At 35.1% G+C, this 19,829-nt stretch overlaps 1 protein-coding gene and 1 non-coding gene across 2 annotated transcripts in view; one reads left to right on the top strand and one right to left on the bottom strand.

The window, feature by feature from the left end:
- PUDP (pseudouridine 5'-phosphatase) overlaps positions 1 to 19,829 on the bottom strand; it is a 63,803-nt gene that overhangs the window by 23,691 nt on the left and 20,283 nt on the right. Inside the window, exons 2-3 of the mRNA XM_014884526.2 lie at positions 16,285 to 16,503; positions 4,105 to 4,334 (exon numbers count right to left, since the gene is read on the bottom strand). Of these exons, the coding sequence (XP_014740012.1) occupies positions 4,105 to 4,334; positions 16,285 to 16,503 (449 nt within the window). The remainder of the gene's footprint in view (positions 1 to 4,104; positions 4,335 to 16,284; positions 16,504 to 19,829) is intronic.
- LOC148224918 (small nucleolar RNA SNORD36) lies at positions 5,909 to 5,982 on the top strand. The gene has a single exon (XR_015802016.1). It is a non-coding gene; the product is annotated as a small nucleolar RNA SNORD36 (small nucleolar RNA).

A 19,829-nucleotide genomic window follows, 5' to 3' on the forward strand; every position in this document is an offset into this window, starting at 1 on the left:
CAAAATACTGGAAAGAAATGCCTTAGCCTTCAATGCCCTTAAGCAGAAAGTTAATTAATCCATGAGGTTATGATGACAGAAGTATATTGGAAATATGTATAAATCTTGGCATGCAGATGTCAGAAACTCTCTGATTCAGAGTCATATCTAAAATAAATTTATTTGCATACCATTTTTGCTATTATGAAACAAAACTTCTTCAAGATAGCATTGAAAAGTTATAGTTGATATATAAATATATATGTATAAATTATAAAAAATACACACAAATGGCCTGGTTACTATAAACTCTTTTAAGTCAAAAATTAATATTCTAGTATTTCAAATTCTAAAAACATGATTTCAAGTAATGTGAGTCCTATAAATTAAAGCGGAACAGAAAAATATTTTTCAGAAGTATTTTTTTCCCTTATTTTTTTTTCCCAGATCAAATCTGTGAAGTTAATCACTGAATCACAGGATGAGTGAGATTGGAAACGACCTCCAGAGCTCATCTTGTCCAACCTCCTCTGTTGCACAAGACTGTGTCCAGACAAATTTTGAGTATATACACAATCTCCTGGGCAACCTTTGCAAGTGCTTGGTCATCCTCACAGTAAAAAGAAAGTATTGCCTTGTGCTCAGACAGTCTCCTGTGTATGTCTGTGTCTATTGCCTCAGGTTCTGTCACTGGGCACTGCTGAAAAAAGTCTGTCTCCTTCCTCATTACAGTTTCTCTTCAGGTATTCATATGCATTAGTAAGAGCCTATTGAGCATTCTCTTAATTCATCCACCCCACTAAAGAAGATGTTAAACAGGGCTAAATATACCCAGTATTCACCCCTGGAGCACACCACTAATCAGTGGCACCCAACTAGACTTGTGCCACTTATCATAACCCTCTGGGCCTGCCACTCAGCCAGTTTTCAAACCACCTCACTGTCTGTTCATCCACACCATATGTGTGAGAGTGTCACAGGCACTACTGTAGTTCAGGTACACAACAGCCTCTGGTCTCACCATGTCCACCAGGACAGCCACTCCATCAAAGAAGTTTATTGGGTTTATTAAACATGACTTTCCTTTGGTGTAGCCATACTGACTATTCCTAATGGTTTGCTTGTGATTTTCAGGAAAAGTTGTTCCATCATCTTTTTCTAGGGATTGAGATGAGGCTGAGAAGCCTGTAGTCCCCTGAGTCATCCTTCTTGCCTGGCTTCAACACAGGAGTGACATTTGCTGTCTCCAGCCTTCAAGCACTTCTTCCAATGGCCACTATAGATCAAAGATTATGGAAAGTGGTCTTTCAAGGACATCTTCCAGATCTCTCAGTGCTTGAGGGTGCATCCCATTAGGGTCCCTGGATTCATTAATGTCCAGTTTGACCAGAATCCAAACAGAAATAATACTTTGAAAACTATTTTTCAATCATTTAAATAACATTTATGAAAAGAACACAGTGTTTTGAACATTGTGGCCTGAAACTTCTATAACATTCAAGAATACATTGTTTCTACAGATCTACATCTCCAGATGGTTTTCAAAGAAGTTGCATCTGTGCATTTGAGAGCAGAATTTGGAATACATTTTTAAAAAAATTAATTAAAATACAAAATTTCTAGTATTTGATTTCCAGTTAATATTTTGATTACCTGACTGATTTACTTATATACTTATATGATTTTGCATTGTTACTAGTGTTGGAAGTTCATATGATGCTTCATGCAGCACAAGATAGGAGACCTAGGCTAAATTTACAGGCTGTATCTTTTTTGAAATTCCTATTATTTCATCATTATGTTTATTAAGTTCCTAGTTAACCAAAGACTTCAAATCAAAAGGTCAACATCTAAGAAATTTCGAGATGGATATTTATAACATCCTTCAATAAGAGTAAAGCAGATAGCATATCCATTTATAAATCACTTAAATACTGATCTACATGCAGAAGTATGCCTGCATACTTCTGTATAGCCAGTGGCTATATGTACAGCCACTGTGATATGACACTACAGCTAAATTCTATGCCTACATTGTACATTTTGCTAACAGCAGCAACAAAGTTTTGAAGCAACCTTGAAAGTTCTCACTCTCTCCCTTACTGTTTCACTGAGCAGTTATGGTATGCACTAGGTGCCCTAGCAGGCAGCTCCAGTGGAAGTTCTCTGCAGGCACTCATCAAGAAACCTCCAATGTTTAAGAATACAAAACTCCAAAGAACTTTATCTCGGCCTGGAGTCACAGTCAATCCAATCCATTACAAAATGTTCAAATAATATATAGCATCTATGTATGGGCCTAAGCACTACTTACGATGCTCTAACAACTTGTTTTGCTTAAGTCCAATTATTTGCTTATGTAGACATTACCTCCTGACACTTGGCTGCAACCTTGCATGTTAATGATTGCTGGCATGAAATCCAAACCTGTAGCTCTATTAGTTCACTGCTTGGCACAAAACACTGCAGATTCTGCAACTGATCACAAATGTTTTGGGTAGTTTCACATGTCTTGTTTTCATTTCCTTCCTCCTGGGAATTCTGTGCATATGTGAACTTCCCAGATTTTAACATTTGTGACTTTTGTTGATGAAACAAAAAAAGTTCAGTTGAATTATCTGCACTAAGGGAATTTGATGCTGTAAACTTCTCAGAACGGAAAAATATGGATTCAAACATCTATGCTCTTTTTCAAAGAGAAGTTAACAAGATTAAAAATATAAAACTACTGTTAACAATCTATACTTTTGATTGTCTAACATACCTTTATAATTTAAAAATATTAATTGTAATACAGATGCTAATATTTCTTCATATTTTTTTCAATGCTAACACAACTAAAGGATACAAGTATCTACACAGTGTCACTGGTTCACTGCTTTTGTTGGTTCCTTTTGGGTTGTTTTTTAATGTTTTTGGTTTTTTTAAGTATAACCACCTTGTGTGTTTTCTGAAATAGAACCACATAAACTAAGAAAGATCTCCTTCTGCTCCTCCCATGAAATTATAGTTTAATTTGCCATTAACACAGCTGACATTCAATTTCCTTCGTTATGTACATTTGGTGAACATGCAAGCTTACAAATGAAGTAGATTCACATATATAGAACATCAAGAGTAGTTGCAACAGAAAAAAATCAAACCAAAACATAAACCCGGTTTGGTTAACTCTGTTCAACAGTAAACCACACCACATCAAACTTAATTCACTTTGTATTCCCAGGCAATGAAAATACAATTTAGACTCTAGGTGAGAATTTGAAGTATGAAAGGTGTGGAATCTTAGCTAATCATTCCATATGTATTTCTGTAGCCTTTTTTTCCCCCAGTAATTCTACAGAGAGAACAGTAACCACAGTCTAATCTACCTAATTTTTTTCCTTAAAATTAGCATGTAATGCATTTTTCTGCAGTAATGAAACTAACTCCAAAAATGCTGAAGTTATGTTCCACTTGGGACAGTGAAGAAGTGAGAAAAATATTTTAAGGATAAAGGCAATTTAATTTAAAATAAAATGAAGACATTATTTTAACTCTCAGTTCATGTGAAATATTCTCCCTACAGATTTTTATTTCAGAATAGTTTGTAAAGTTATATATATGACAGGAAAACTAAACACATCTACCATTTGAGAAAGACTGCTCAAACCGATATTTAAAATCAGAAACAATAACTGTGATCTCAGAGATTTAGACTGCTAGTAGAAAGAAAGAAATAGCTTCAGAAAAATATGTCCTCTTCACAAATAACTCTATTTAATGTTTTGACACTTAAGAGGTAAATCAGCCATGAATGTATGAAAAATAAACTGACCTATGTTTAAATAACTGTTTACAAACTCTGAATGGTGAAGTTAAGCTTGCAGATTTATGTATACAGCAGAAAATCATTACACTTTCCTATACTGCATGCTACCATGTATCAAATCAGAGCATTCTGCATAACAAACTCTAGATGTAGTGGGGGGAAATCTCTATCTTCAAAAGTACAAACATTTTTGAAAACAGGGGTTGCTGATTTTTATAATGTTTATGTTAATCTAAGTCTTTATCACATTAAAAAAAATTCCAAATATAGCCCAAACAGAAAATTCCTAAATTTAATTTGTGCCCTCCCCCTCTTACCTTTTCTGGTGGTACAGGAGGTTGAAATCTCTTTGCACAAAGTAAAAATGGATCAGGATGTGGCTTGCCACGCTTCAACTCAGGGTCATCTCCCAACACAACATGATGAAAAAGACCAAATAAGTCTTTGTGTCTGGTTGTTTTTGTCTGAAATGACGCTTCACTTGAGCTGCTGGCAACAGCTATGGGTACCTTGTGTTTGTGTAAATGATGGATCAGCTTACTGACCCCTGCAAGACAAATAAATACATTTCAGTTGTTATGTATATGCATGTAAGTTGGTATATGTATTACATAATTACATAGCATTTAGCAATACTTCAACAATACTGTCTTACTGAATGTAATAAACCTATTTCAAACCGTCATTGTAAAAGAAAATTCTCACTATATCTGAAATGTTCCTTCTACACTCAAAAATCATGGAACATTTTGTAAGTTATATACATACTTTTTCTGTTATCAAACAATGTTTTTCTCAAAATATGTAAAAAATGTGATTAACATCACAACATAATGAGACCCACTATAAACTCATTAAGCAATGTCCCCACATTATGTAAATTTATTAGTTGAAACTCTAAGAGTTTGGGAGAACATTTTCTTTCATATACAGTTATGCTCCTGGGAAAAAAAGAAATCAAAGAAGTATATTCTTCTCACTGGATTGCAGAGTTTTAACTTCTGAAGTAAGTATTCCGCTAGTTCAAGCCAGCCTGTAAGAGAGCTGTTTCTCTCTTTTGCAATTACTAAAGCAAGTCACACTGGGCAGAGGAGAGCAGCTGTCAGTCATGGTCCCTAATACCAGAGCTTTATCTATCGATGCTGTGAACCCAGAGTAATGAACACCTCAAGCCTAATGGGTAGAAACTTCAATCTGATCCAGTCTTCTAGGGAAGGTTAATGCAATGAACAGTGAAAACACAACCAGTCTGTGTAAGAGGGAAACATACTTTGTGATTCAGTGCAAGTTTTGAGTTTTCTCTGAAGGGTTTTTAATGTTCCTTTGCTGAAGCATTCTGAATGCCGGATACTTTTCTCAGACGAAATAATTAGCATTATCTAATGAAGATCAAGTGTGGATATCTGGTCTTTACCAATTCAGAAGAGAAATTCCTCCATACCTGTAAAATAATTTTAGCTGTGCTTTTTTGGCATTAATCCCAACTTTACTGGACACAGGATATTAGTTTCAGGTAGTCCAGCTGACTTTTGGCTCTTTGAAACAACTTGAGCACAATTCTGTTTTCATCTTCCAACTAAATTAATTCTTATCCTATTTTTCATGCCTGGTTATACAAAAATAATCTTATTCCTTTCCTCCTGATTCATTGCCATCATTATGTCTAGTCCCCACTCCCTTAAACCATTCCTACTTCTCCTCTGCCACCTCAGCACCTCTGATTTGTATTTCCCTTGTGATCCAGCCATTCAATTCTATAAACAATATGGTTATTTTTTCCAATTTAGTCATATGCCCACCTTTGAGAAGTTCTAAGTACTACTGATAATAAAGTGTGTAGATTAGTAAATAGGTAGAGCAACTAATCTACCTATCTGGAAATAGGACTTGTAGGAATGACTCTCTGCAGATTTCTCATTTTTTCTCCAGAATCTAATCAAACAATTAATAACTGACATTTCCAGCTTCATGCTTGTATTTGAAGATGGCCTTTAAGCTAATGTTAGATTTTGAGATGGACAGACATAGCAAGCACCACTGCTCCTCTAAGGTCAATATATCAGCCATTTAAAAGCCTTCCTATGCTCCCTTAAGTGGTTATATTAAGAAAGTGCATTTTTTCCCAAATGATGCTACTATGTCCTCTCACTGAAATACGATCTTAAATACAAGCGAGCTTTTTATTCCAGATGGCTTATATCTTCAGTCTGAATAATGTGAAATCTATATTAAATTAATGGAAGCACTAAGATTCCTTAATGTAAAGCAGTAGTATAAGTGTCTCTTCCCTAAAATAAAATGCATTCATTCGAAGGAATTTAATAAAGTGCAATGTTTAGCAAGGCTAGCATACATAAGTGTGGTAACATAAAGCAGTCCAAAGATTACACACACAGAAGACTCTTCCTATCTCCTACACCCTCGCTATGATATGGTTAGTTTTCTCAAAAGTTGTGCTCTTTTCAAATAGCTAATTTTCTTCAGTCCCACTGCATCACAGCTTCAGTTCATCTCTCACTGGGTATGTTTATTCTATGTTTCTGTTGGAGGTAGCCAGCCACAGAAAAGCACTGTTGCAGAAAGGTTATTTCTCTTTTATATTCCTAGAGCATGTCATGATTTCAATGTGTAAATGTGTATGCATGCGTGTTTGATTTCTCTCACAATAAGGGAGCTAAAATGCAGCTGTCCCTAGTACCTTCAGAGAGAAAATATTTACATTTTTCAGAGAACATGCCACTTAAAAAAAATATTATTTGCATACATGTAAATAGAGCGAGATAGAAAAAAAAAAAAGTACAAGGGGCAAATCAGCTGCCCAGAAAAAAAAAAATTAAACTGCATTTGGAAGGATAGCTAGCATAACATGACAAGCTCTAAGCAGTAGCAGCTGAAAAATACTTTCATTCCAGGTTTGTTTTCCTCTTTTTAAAAGCTACAGATCAGGAAAATCCATTTTTGTTTGCATCAATTACCACCAGTTTAGCTCTAGACACTTTGCCACCATGTCAAATTACTGACACAATTATTGTACTAATTCAGCATACAATTCTTCATTAAGATAATATCTTCCTTAGTATCTTTGTAATTTTTTTTTAAAGAAAACATCAACAGAAGGAGAATTGAGGAAGTGCTTTAAAGACCTGTAAGAAACTTCTCCTGGCAAATACTGTGTCATTATATATTCTATAGTTACAAAGATTTTTCAATGAAATGACAATCAAAACCAACCAATTCAAAGCTCCATGGCTAGGAAGAAGTATACTGAAAATTCCCATGATCTTCCTAACTTCTAACTTACTTGTGGCTACTATGTAAGGGATCAACGCCCATCTATCCTAGACAGACCCCTCTGCTAGACTCCCTAGGGGGGACTACCCTCCACGTCTCCTACTGAAAACTTAGACATACACAGCAAGAATAAAGATTAAAGAAAGATCAAAAGAATTAAGGATCTCTGTTTTTCCAGTATAAGAATACACTCCAAATGCGGCACACAGGCAACAAATATCTTATGCAGAATCACATAAATTCGTCAAGTAGTTATAAGAAAATTAGGAATAAATATCCCACATTGCTATGATTTATTTCCAAATGTACCCTTGTTTTCAGATAGGTAGAGGTATGTTTTTGCTATCTCTTTAAATAAGAAGTTTTAGATTGACACAGAAGCTTAATATATACTCGCTACAACAGTTAAGCATCAGTGACTACTTCACAGAAAAATAAGTGTAAAGAATTGTAAGCAGAGTTTCATTACAGGACCTGCAAAGAAGGAGGACCAACTTTAAATGTCAGCATCTTTAAAACCCAATTAATCACAAATGTCAATGAAGTTATCAACTTCAAGGAAAAAAAAAGAAAACAAATTAAATCAACAGAAAGGACCTTTTTCTTCTGAGACTACAGACACATCTAAAAGAAAGAGATTGGCTCTTTTGTTCTGAAAATTGCAGGAAAGCATATATATTATGTTTTTGGAAAATGAACTTTTATCCCTCCATTAGACTCCAGATGTGGTGTTGTCCTCTTTAGATTCAGCAGACATAATGGTCACTAACACACTGGATCAACTGACAAACTAAAAATAAGACATATACTGAACAACAAAACCCTTGGGCTAACCCACATTTTCCTTCTAATTGACTAATACAACCATGTACACCAAGAGTTCAAGAAACCAAAAAATGGTACACTAAAATGATCTGAGAATCCCTATCTAATTGCTTACATGCTATTACAACACTGTTTTCTACATTACTCCTTTTAAGCTATCACATTTTATAATCAAATGACATTATTGATCATGAAGTGAAAATTAACAAGACAAAACTCCCGAAGACTAACTAAAATTGATGGAAAGTGAAGAGAATTTTTTTTTCCTTTTAGCTTTAGACAAACATGATCTCTGTGTCATGCACAATAGTTTAGAACAGTGAACAGCACATACATTTTTGCTACATTATATTTTATATAATTTCAAATTTTTCTACCATCCCTTTTCTTCTATTTCTCTATCTCTGAATGAAACACTGTTCTTAACTTGTACCACTTCTGCCTGTCCAGATTCAGATCTATTTCTTTTGAAACGCTTTCAGATAAAGAAGGAAAGATTATAAAGCTCTTCTATTTTTTCAAATGTTCATCTTCAACCAAACTTCTGTCTATGCTACAGAATTATACAGGAATGTTTTTCAAGATAAGCAAGAAAGTGACCTCCATGATAAACTGGGAAAACACTTGACATAAGGAAGAGAATTATACATGCTGCTTCAGGACTGAACCTTAATTTCAGTTTCCTCAGCTCCCCAACTGAATATCTTGTGTGTTGCATGTAGGTAAGCCTTACAAAGGGAAGACTTTGTAAAATCATGGCTCAGGCGTGTTACTTTGGCTAAGCAAAAAAGGACTGTGGGAAAGAGGCTCAGCTGAATTAGGGGTAGAAAAACAGGTTATGTAACCATTATGTGTTCACATCCTGGTGTAAGGTGGTTGGTTGAATTATGTTTGTTATGATTTAAAACTACGCAACTGATAATGGGCTAACAGCTTAAAACGGCCCGGTTTTTGCAATAAAATAGCTCTCCTTTGCACCTGCCTGGGGATTCTGCATCTCTCACCCACACTGGGGTTTTTATTTCTGTTTGCAGTTGATTGACTTGAAGGCATAACACCATCATAGACACAATCACATAGCAAGCTCTGACAATACCTTAGCCTGAAAATCCACTGTTCAATGGTCTTACACATACAGGTGAAGTCCTACAGTCTTCTAGCTTCAAGAAAACAGCTGGTTTGTGTACTACCAGCACAGAGTGCAGGAGCAAGGTCACATAAATGCTCAGGCCTACACAGACAGCCCCCCTGTCTTCTCTAATGTCTCAATCCTAAAATGATGAACATAAGCTATGTAAGAAAAAGCCCTTGAAAATGAACTTCAGAAGACCTTCTCTCAAGAAAAAGCATATGTTGAAAATAGGACAATATTCAGTTAAACACCTAGAATTTATAAGGTAGATTGTATGAAAACTAAGCTTCAAAATCCTTTCGCAAACACCACAGTGTACTATAACCCTCTTGCCAGTGCTTAGCTCGTCCTTGAGTGGCACTTAGATACCAATTACAGCTTATTTCTGATTAAGAGTATTTTATCCACAATGCAATCCCAGAAAGCAAACCAAGAAATCAATAGGCAATAGAGAAATAGCAAATGTGTGTGTGTATTGCTCTTAATTTATCTGAAAGCTAACATTCTCTGGTAGGAAGGACATACAGCAGACATATCCACGTTTTCCCACCCTTAAACAAAATCCAAAGAGCTCACAGGGCTTTCAGATCTGCTCCAACCATCATACATAATATTCCTTTATAATTTACAACTAATTTAGCTAAAGCATTAACCAACAGAAAAATATTTTGAGCAGGCTGGAAGACAGAACCCTCATATACAGTAATACCTCATACTCTTCTAAATGATCACTGTCCTTATTAAAGGAATTACAATGTCATACATCTAATAATCTAAGAAACAATATAATGTAGGATTACTTCATAGTAGGTTTTTTTCAAAAAGTAAACACATGCAAACTCTGAAAACAACTCAAAATAGAAAATGGGTATTTTAAAACTGATATGAGGATGACTTACTATGTTCAAAAGCTTCTCCACACTTTAATTAGTTTGATAAAAATACTACTTCTCATTTCCCAGAATCACAGAATAAGCTAACTTGGAAGGGTTTCACAAGGATCATTGAGTCCAACAACCTTTATTCACATAGGCCTCAAATAATTATGATTGAATTAACAACTTTAGTGCTACCCACTGCTGCTGGGTATCCTTTAACATACAAAAGACTACAAAAATACTTAGAAAAAGTGAGGTATTTAGAAAATTTTACAGATTGTCTTATCCCTCTCCCGAGGTCATTATTGGTTATTTGGTATGTGATCCAGTTACAATCCTCTGCTATGTTTGTCTGTATTTTATAATTCCAATCATTTGGTTGCCAGTTAATTTTCATTGTTGAAAAGATACTCATTCTCCTTATAAGTAAGCTATAAAGACAACTTTCCTTTTTAATATGTACCAATAAGTACTATTAGTCATATTTATATTATTGCCAACTGTAATTATGAGCCAAAGGAAAGATTTTCTTCCCAAATTTTTTGATAAGAAATGTGCTGTTTTGAAAAAATAGAGTATGGGAATACATTACAAAGTTCTTTTTAACAGAGAACAAAAACTGTATTTCATGGGCAACCAGATCTTTCCTTATGCATGTTTTATTTTATCTATACATGCTTATGCTTTCTTGGGAGGGGTAGTTGGGGGTGGTGTAACTTATTTATTTCTTTAAAATAAATTTATTTAATTTATTAATAACATTAATTAATTTTTATTTTTTAATTTATTTAATATTTTAAATATTTAATCACTTTCTTTAATCAAAGAAAAGTTAACATTAGTACTCAGAGCTTTGTCAGGTTGATTAAATTTCTAATCAATTCCATGTTAATCCTTAAGTTCACAAAAACAAATCTATGGCAAGAAACCTCAGCAGCCTCTGAACACTAAAAGCACTCAGCAACAACCTCACTTAGATAAAGAAGATGCTGTTTGCTAACTTAAATAACAAAATTATTTTAAAATATTTTTTATGTAATCTGGTGTGCTACAATAATGTCAAGCCCATCACTGGAGCAATTAATTTTATATACTTGGTCGCAATCCTTAGGTGAAGTCAGGATTGCTGCTGTGAAGGTGACAGTGTGACAGAGGTGGGGTTACCCACTGCTTGGTTTAATTGCCATGAATGCTTTAACTTGGTTAGTCCTGAACAGGCAGTTGGACTAGATGACATTTTTAAGTCCCTTCCAATTGAAATAGATCTGTTCTATTCTATTCTATTCTATTCTATTCTATTCTATTCTATTCTATTCTATTCTATTCTATTCTATTCTATTCTATTCCTGAATCTCATGAAACTATAGAAACACATCTCACATATCAACCTGCTTCTTTATTTGTTATGAAATACTGTTCAAAAATGCTTTTTGCAATGGGATGTCATCTTTTCATTAAGCTACAAAAGTGAAGGTGGAAACCAGCAGCCTACCTCCCACTTTGGTAGGCCATGACTATTAATAAGGAATTTTGTCTTCTCATCTTATTGTTCCCTAAAAAATATCAGAGATCCTAGACTTCCTGTTCATCAAATTATTACCCTCATTTTAATCTAGACAACTGGCACATGCATGGCCATAGAAAGAATGTAAGTACTAAATATTACATAATTCAAAACCTGCATCAACTGTGTTGCTTATTTTTTGATTAAAGCATGTTTAGGATGCAGTCCTTTAGGACTTGATGTAAAGGCCAAATGTTTGGTATCAGCCAAACAGGAAGCATCATTCCAAGTTTGCAGTTAATTGGCTGATCTCTAGGGGTTACAGGCCCACTGAGCACAGACAGCATGGACTCATTAGAGCTTCCTACCATTAAAACAAAAACAGCAAGGAAAAGAAAAGATCATGGTAGGAAGTCTGTGTCAAGGGCACAACATGAATCAAGGAAGCAATAATTAAGCAAATTAGACTGTTGGTTGAATAGAACTGTTCAAGAAAAAAGAAATTTGGAGTGAGTTGCCATTGAAACTTGATCTGTTATCCTTTCTTCTCTTTTTGTGCTTTCTGACTTGGCTTCATTTCGTACTAAAATTGAGGTATGAAACTATCTCTTCATGGCTGCAAGGGACAGTCAACTGTACTTGAACTGGAAAACAGTATGCACAACACATTCTGCACTGGCTGAAGAGATGCAACAACTAAATCCCAGTTATCATGAAAACAACCCAGGAATGGAGAATGTCTGAAAGGCATACACAGCCACACAATCCTTAAAGATCTGTGCTTTGTGATAATGATGATGAGCCAAAACCCAGAGATTAAAGTGAAAGAATAACTGTAGTTTCATAACCCTGACATGATTATAGCAACTGCTAGCAGTTGTATAATTTGGAATTCAGTTTTTCTCACTCTTTATAGATTCTAGGATTATGCAAAAGCACACCTATATACGTATAGGTAAATATATACATGCATGTTTTTCTTCTGTTCTGCTTGTCATTCCCTCATCTTCTGACTATGCACTATGCACTTCTACGCAACATAGAAATACTCAAAATGCATTTGCAGAAACAGAAAGCCTACTGCATTACTCTTGTAGATAACAATGTCTATACTCTGACAGAAATATTTATAAAAGTAGCACAGTGGCAGGCCTGTCATTTTGTAAGTGTCATCTTGGATTAATTTCTTTCTCCACTGAATCAAAATTACCATTCCTTAAGATTCTTTTAGAACTAAAAATAAATCTAACTGTGAAAAACTCTCAAATAGTTACCAGAAAATTCCATATTAGAAATGGATGGAGCTTCTTAGATTAAATTTGCATTTTGACCACAGCCTGATGTATTGAAGCTTGTCTTTCAGTTTGGCCATACCAATATAGCCAAAATTCTGTCTTCAGCCACTTATGTCTCAGAGGTGTAGCAAGCTCAGTGGTATGTCTGTCATTCAGCCTGTGCCACGGCTTAACCCCAGCTGGACACTAAGTACTGCACAGCTTCTCACTTAGTGTGTGTGTCCTACCTGATGGGTCAGAAGGAAGAATCAGGGAAAAAATACAACTTGTGGGTTGAGATAAGAACATATTAATAATCGAAAGTAATCAAATTAATAATGGTAATACTACCAGTTGTAAAACGAAAGGGAGAGAGGGAGAGACAGACAAAATCTAAGAAGAGTGATGCACAGTACAATTGTTCACCACCTGTACACTGATACCCAGACCATCCACAAGCCAAAACTGGTTCCTCTCCTGGGTAACAACCCTGGTTTATACACTGGAAATTTATTCTGTGCTATGGTATGGAATATCCCTTTGGCCAGTTCAGATAAGCTGTCCTCGCCATGTTCCCTCCTGGCTTATTGTGCACCTATTCACTGGCAGAGTATGAGAGAATGAGAAATCCTTGATTTTGGGTAAACACTACTTAAACATCACTGTGTTTGTTATCAACTTTATTCTTGTACTAAATCCAAAACATAGCACTGCACCTGCTGCTAAGAAAAAATAAACTCTATTTTGGCTGGAACCAGAACAGGTTCTAACTTGTCAGATGAAGAACTGCTTTGCCAATTAAATACTCATTCAACCTCCACACTATCCTTAACCATCACTGATATACCTGTCATTTACTTGATTTAGGAATTTACAGATCTTACTTTGGCAAGATCATGTGCATAGCTCATCCAGAAACAAGTGCCACTTTGTTTGAGTCACTTTTCCAAACATCATTGATCATTGTTTAGCAGTGCTTTCCACCAAATCAAATGTCAAACCAATTTTTTGGACAGCCTTTAGAAACTGATTGAAAAACAGAACCTCACCTGCCCATTAAATTTCAAAAGATGACCAAAGACATAGCACTTTAGAGTCCTCTTACACTGTTAATATGACAATTAACTTTCACTTTCCTGTATTTACCTGTAACCATCTGAAAGATTAGTTTAGTCAGAGTACAATGTAAAATCAAAATATTACCACAAAATCTTACATCTTGCACAACACACGCAAGAAGCTTATTCTTAATTCAAGAACATTAAGTGACTGTAGAATAAATTCACAATCCATTAATAAACATCCTCAGAAGATACAAAAAGACAGAATCAGATTTAAAAATGTGGTTAACTGGAGAACAGTTCTTAAAGAAACTGAATAGTAAGTAGCTAGAGACATTTTCCTCTAGCTTATTAGCTGTCATCAACCTGGTTCCCCAAAATTCATGGCATTTTAGCTTGCATCCTAGTTCACATCAATTCTACTTTAGAATATAGATTGAAAAAAGTTATCACGTATATTTAGTTGAATTGAAAAGATAATCAGTTGAACAATTTTGGTGATGATGAAAACGTTTATTTGCTTTTCCTACTATGAATTTTGCTTGTTTTGATGCCTTGAGAGGCTACCTAGACAGAGGTGTTAAAGGAATAAAGTAGTTATTTATTAAAAAGGCCTTCAAAGGATACACCTTGGGCAGTACAAGAGCCCGGCCATGGCTCCACCCAAGATGGGTGCTGGGTCACACATTTTCACACTTTTATAAGTTTGGTCCATTTACATATTGGGGTTAATTGTCCAATTACAGCTCCAGGTTATAAAATCCCATCCTCCCAGATTGCTCTCCTCAATTCACTGTTGTTCATACTTTTTGGGCCCGAAGCTGCAACAGTGTCCTTGGTTCTCAGGCTGGAAAAGGATTGTTTTGTCTAACTAAACTGTGAAGAGAACTCGCTAAAACTTCATATGAAGTTCAGAGTTACATACTAATGCAGTACAGAATCTGGAAAAGATGAAAGCTAAAACTTAAGGCATCATCCATAATAGTCCAGTTTCAGTGAGGTCAAAATTCACTTTCTGAAGCAGGAACAGTAGAAAATTTCATGTTTCCTTTGGCTTATCTGTTCCATCACCTTTCTAACTCTGTTCAAGCCAGCTCAGTCACATTATCACAGTCTTCAGAAGGCAAGGAATATCCACCTAATAGCATCAATTACTTATATTGTTTCTTTACAGCAACTCTTCCCTGTGCCACCTAACATTTTACCTAGTCTGTTCATCAGGCATTTTCTAAACCCAGACAAGGTTTATTTTGTTTGGCTTGCAAAAGATACATTTGAAAAGTCGATCCCAGAAGCTTGAGATGAAAAACGAAAAACATATAAATCCAACTTTCTTGTTTTTCTGAAAAGTTTAACTAGCCTTACAGTTTCAGGTGGATCTGTAAGTGAGAGAGATGCAATTTAAAAAATTTTGCATATAAAAGACTTTAGAGAGATAACTAACAGAGAGAACTAAGTTAGACACAGAATACACTATTTTTTTAAAACTGCTGAAAAAGTCACATTTTTGCTACTTGTTTTTTATTCCTAACATATCACATATTTTAAACGTTTATCTTCTTAATGCATTATGAAACTAGGTATAAAAAAGCATCTAAAAATTAAAATATTAACGCACTGTAGAAATTGTCAGAACAAACGGGCACATGTTCAAAGAGAAAAAATGGTAACTGTTAAACATGTATGGTGACATGCAGTTATTTCACTTCTAATACTCTTCTTAGAGTTGTCTCCTTCTGGGGTTTTGTTTTTTGTTTTTTTTTTCCCCATCATAAATTATTGATATTTGCTCCAGAAAGTTTAACATAGTATATAAAGTTAGCAGCAACCCTATTGATATGTTGCATGGCTGAAGATTTTTCTCTAAGCATTTCAAATCTAAATGTAATTGAATACAAAATAATGTATTTACACTACAGGTAAGATTCATCCTCTTGCTTATTTTGAGTTACCGCATTGAAGCTACTCACTTGAGCATCCTGCACAATCACTGGTAAAAGACATATCTTCAGAAGGTAAGGAAACTCACCTGTCAGGATAACCTGAAAAACCTTCCTTTTCCACTGACACACTCAGACACTGTATTTGAATTACAGTTTTCGAGTTTCATCTCAACAGAATCCCATGGGCCCACATACTTTTAGATGTGCAGGCAAATGCATCTGTGCTTAACAAAGTCAGACTATGCTCATGGCCAGGTAAAACACAGCTGCCAACAACAATTACAAAGAATGTCTAGTTCACCAAATAGAATTCATGCACATGTATCTAGTCTTTTTTGTTCTTTTAAAATATGAAAAAAAGCTTTTCTCCAAGTAAACAGAGAAAAAAAAATCTGTCAACTTTAATAGGTAAAATATCCTTTTAAACAGGTAAATAAACAGGTAGATTTGGGTAAATTTTCTAAAACAAGAGAAATGAAATTTAATGTGTAAGAGCAACTGCTTTGTGGAAAGCAGATTACAAATTTCTACCTTGATTAGCATTTAATTAATTCCATAAAGAGTTTATAAATGCTGCAAAGAAACATACCTGGCATCAACTCAGCAGTAGGGAATATCTTCTCTAGCTTCATTCTACTCTCCGTTAAAAACTCTTCTTTGGTTATTGGAAGATCCAGAGCATTTTGAATAAGCTCTGCCACTTCTGGAGCTTGTCTACCTAGAACCCTGGATTTCACATCCCAGCCGTAGGTCTTTCCAAAACGCTCACAGATCTCTCCATACACTTTTGCATAGAGACTCTCAGTATCTGGAAAAAAAAAGATTATGAACAAACAAGTAAGCAGCTGGTCTTGCCAAGAGATCACATAAATGGTCAGACATAAACTGCCAGGAGCCAGAGGGCACTTAGCAAAGCGGACAAAATGCCTCCCTTTATTTGCAAGAGGGAACCAAGGCTTCTACCATCACTCAGAGGTCTTCCAGGTTTTCCAGGCTGTCATTTCTGCATTAAGAAGAGGTAACTTAGGGTCTCAACAAATAACTATCTGGACCTGCTCTTCCATCACCTTTCTTTACTATTCAATTTAGCAAGCAGTGTCTTAATTAAAATACTCTATTTATGATTTTCATGAGAAAAAAAAGAAAGGAAGGAAGGAAATCTGGTACTTGGGGGGAATACCATTACATATTCCATATAAATTGAGAAAAGAAAAAATATTTAATTATTTAAGAGTGTCTTCGAGAGGAAGCTTCTAAGTGCCTTCAAAGACATCATGGTCATTATTACAGCGCTGCTGGCACCACTGCACTTACAAGAGATTGCTCAAGCTAAACACACTCACTTGTATTTCCAGGGGATTTCAGACAAGAGTAAACTTCAAACTGAATTTGGGCAATGATACTATCAGCTCATATGTCAAAGGTGGTTTTAGGCTTAAAGCTATATTTTTAAATACAAACAAACAATTCGTCATTTCCTCCCCTCCTCCCCCTGCAAATTTTTGAAAAAGAAGGTCATTAACATTTAATTTAACACGAATATGGGGACGAAATGTACTTCCAGCTCTTGACTTCATTTCAGTAAAGATCTCAAACACTGGCTTTTCTACCAGTCTGTTTATCTTTTTAAGTAGTCTCCTCTGAAAAGTCGGCTACTGCTGTTAACCATACTTTAATTTCCTTCTCACACACGTCTGCCTTCTGTATAGCTAAAGAGATGTTTATTATGATCACTTTAGAAATGAAAGGCAAAAGTAAGGAAAGAAGGAAGTTACTCTTATGAGATTTATTTAGAAAATTAAGGACTTCATTTATCAACATGTCCTTTGCCATGTAAAAATATTTTTAATGGAGATAATAAAATAGTGAAGTTATTTATGTGGATATTGTGTCACTTTCTGAATACATAAGAATTATGCAGGAGTGATTAAAAAACTTTAAGCTTTAACAAAGATACTGTGAAGAGAACAGTCTGAAGAAAGAAGCACAGAGCCTATGAGTACAACACATGTATGTCTGATAAATGCTCCCTAACTCACCACAGTAATCACCACAGTGATCTGAGATCAGCAAAAGACTCTGATCTGAAAGCAAAGGAGAAACACAGGGGCCCATTTCACCATCATGTGAACATACAGCAGTGCAGAATACATTCTCTGCCATCTGCCAGAGTGCTCTAGTCCATGTCTCCTTTCAGTAACTAGAGGGGACATTGGGCCAAAAGACCAGATGAAGACCCAACATACTTGTCTGGAGTTTTTAACAGAGTGGCAAAGGGTTCACAAAAAACTCTCACCTTAAAAACAGAGGCAAACCCCCCTCCCCACCTGTACTACTCTTTGTAAACACTCCATAAACAACTACAGTTAAGGGAACAAAATTACAAGTGATCTTGGAGACCCCTCAAACACACAGGAAAGTGAAACACATGTAAATGGGCTCTGAAAAATTTTAAGCTGGCTAACACAAGAAAGAAAAAAAGAAAAAAAAAATAATAACAGAAAGTCCTCCATTTTGCTTGAAAATGCCAACCGGTACTTTCTGTAAGCTAGGAATGTAAATTAAGAATACAGTTTTTAAAATTCACAGTTCTCACTTTCCTTCTTTTTAATAAACTAGTTTTTCTTCTATATTTCAGGCTCACCAGGTGAAGGACATAAAATCCTTATCTTAAGTTTAAATTTGAAACTGAAAATCAATCCTTATCCTATTAAATAGTACATATCAAGCTAAGTAGAATTAAAACAAAGCAAGGAAACAAAGTTCTAGAACATGAATATTTTCCTATGAGTCTACAATACTTACATGTTAATCTATTTGAAGTGAATACTATTTTTAATAGTTTCCTGCATTTTAAATATCACATAGCTGACTTATGAATTAAATTTTATTTATTTTCCTTAAAAAAAGCTTAACAATATCCAGATTGCAGACCTAAAAGCAGTCTTTTATGCCATGTTGCAGTTTGTCAATGGAAGAGCATTTATGAACAAGTTTGAGTCAAACCTATTAAAAGAGGTAATGGCTTACTTATTCATACTGTGTTAGAAAGTAGTTTTCTAGGTGCTGAGAAACAAATAAAACACAAACCAACCAAAGAAGAATACCCCCAAATTATTCAACCTGTTTGAATCCCACATTTAATTTAAATATACCTAAATCCCATAAACCAATGTATATGCTCCAACAAGCAGGATGCCAGAGAGCCTTCCTTCCTTTCCTCCCCTGATTGACTATAGTTTAAATACCTGGCTTACAAAACCTTCAACTGTTCTTCCAAAGAGATCATTTTCACTCTGCCTTAAATCATAGCATTTGAACTCTGGACATTGACCTTTTGTAAAATTCTACATATTTGTATTGCTTGAAAATCAACATGATTTTAATTTTCATGAGTAGATGACAAAAGTATGAATGTGGACATTTTACTTGCTCAAACAGATATGTTACACTACAGCACATGAATAAAATCTGAAATCTGAGGAAAAAATTTTGTACACGTACATTGTAAAATCCAACTGGAATCTGAGAAGATCACTGCTGATAAAGCTGCATTTCCTATACACATGTATAACTAAGGACATGTTTCTTTTGATTGAAGACAAATGAAGATCTATATGTTCCCCTAGTAATTACAGAGCAGTAAATAAATACTAAATAATGATACAACTTCAAGATTTCTTATTCCTATTAGAAAGGAGGAATCTCAAAAAAAGGGCAGGCTAGCTTTTTTACCACTGCAACAAGAAAGAAATCACAGTTCAAAGGATTGATCCAAATTTAAATATATCAGTGAAGCCTAATTTCATACTGCTATAAATCTACTATACAAACAAATTGTGTCTAGCTCCCACACACAAATAAAACCCATTGATGAAATGAAACAAGCAAGAAGAATTAGAATTTCAACTCAAATGCCTAATTATAGGCACCTACTGGTATTTACTCTGGTATGCCCAAGACATCCACACACATCCAATATTAAAAGGTAATTTGGGCAAGACTCATACTTCACATCATGAGCAGCCAGATTCCCTGCAGCACCCCAAGTGTTTCACACTCACACACACATTTCAGCAAGCAAATGCAGCCCCAGCTGCCAGCCTCCATCAGGAACATAAATTGAGAACACAA

Source organism: Sturnus vulgaris, chromosome 2 (assembly GCF_052056855.1).
Source record: "Sturnus vulgaris isolate bStuVul1 chromosome 2, bStuVul1.hap1, whole genome shotgun sequence".
NCBI lineage: Eukaryota > Metazoa > Chordata > Aves > Passeriformes > Sturnidae > Sturnus > Sturnus vulgaris.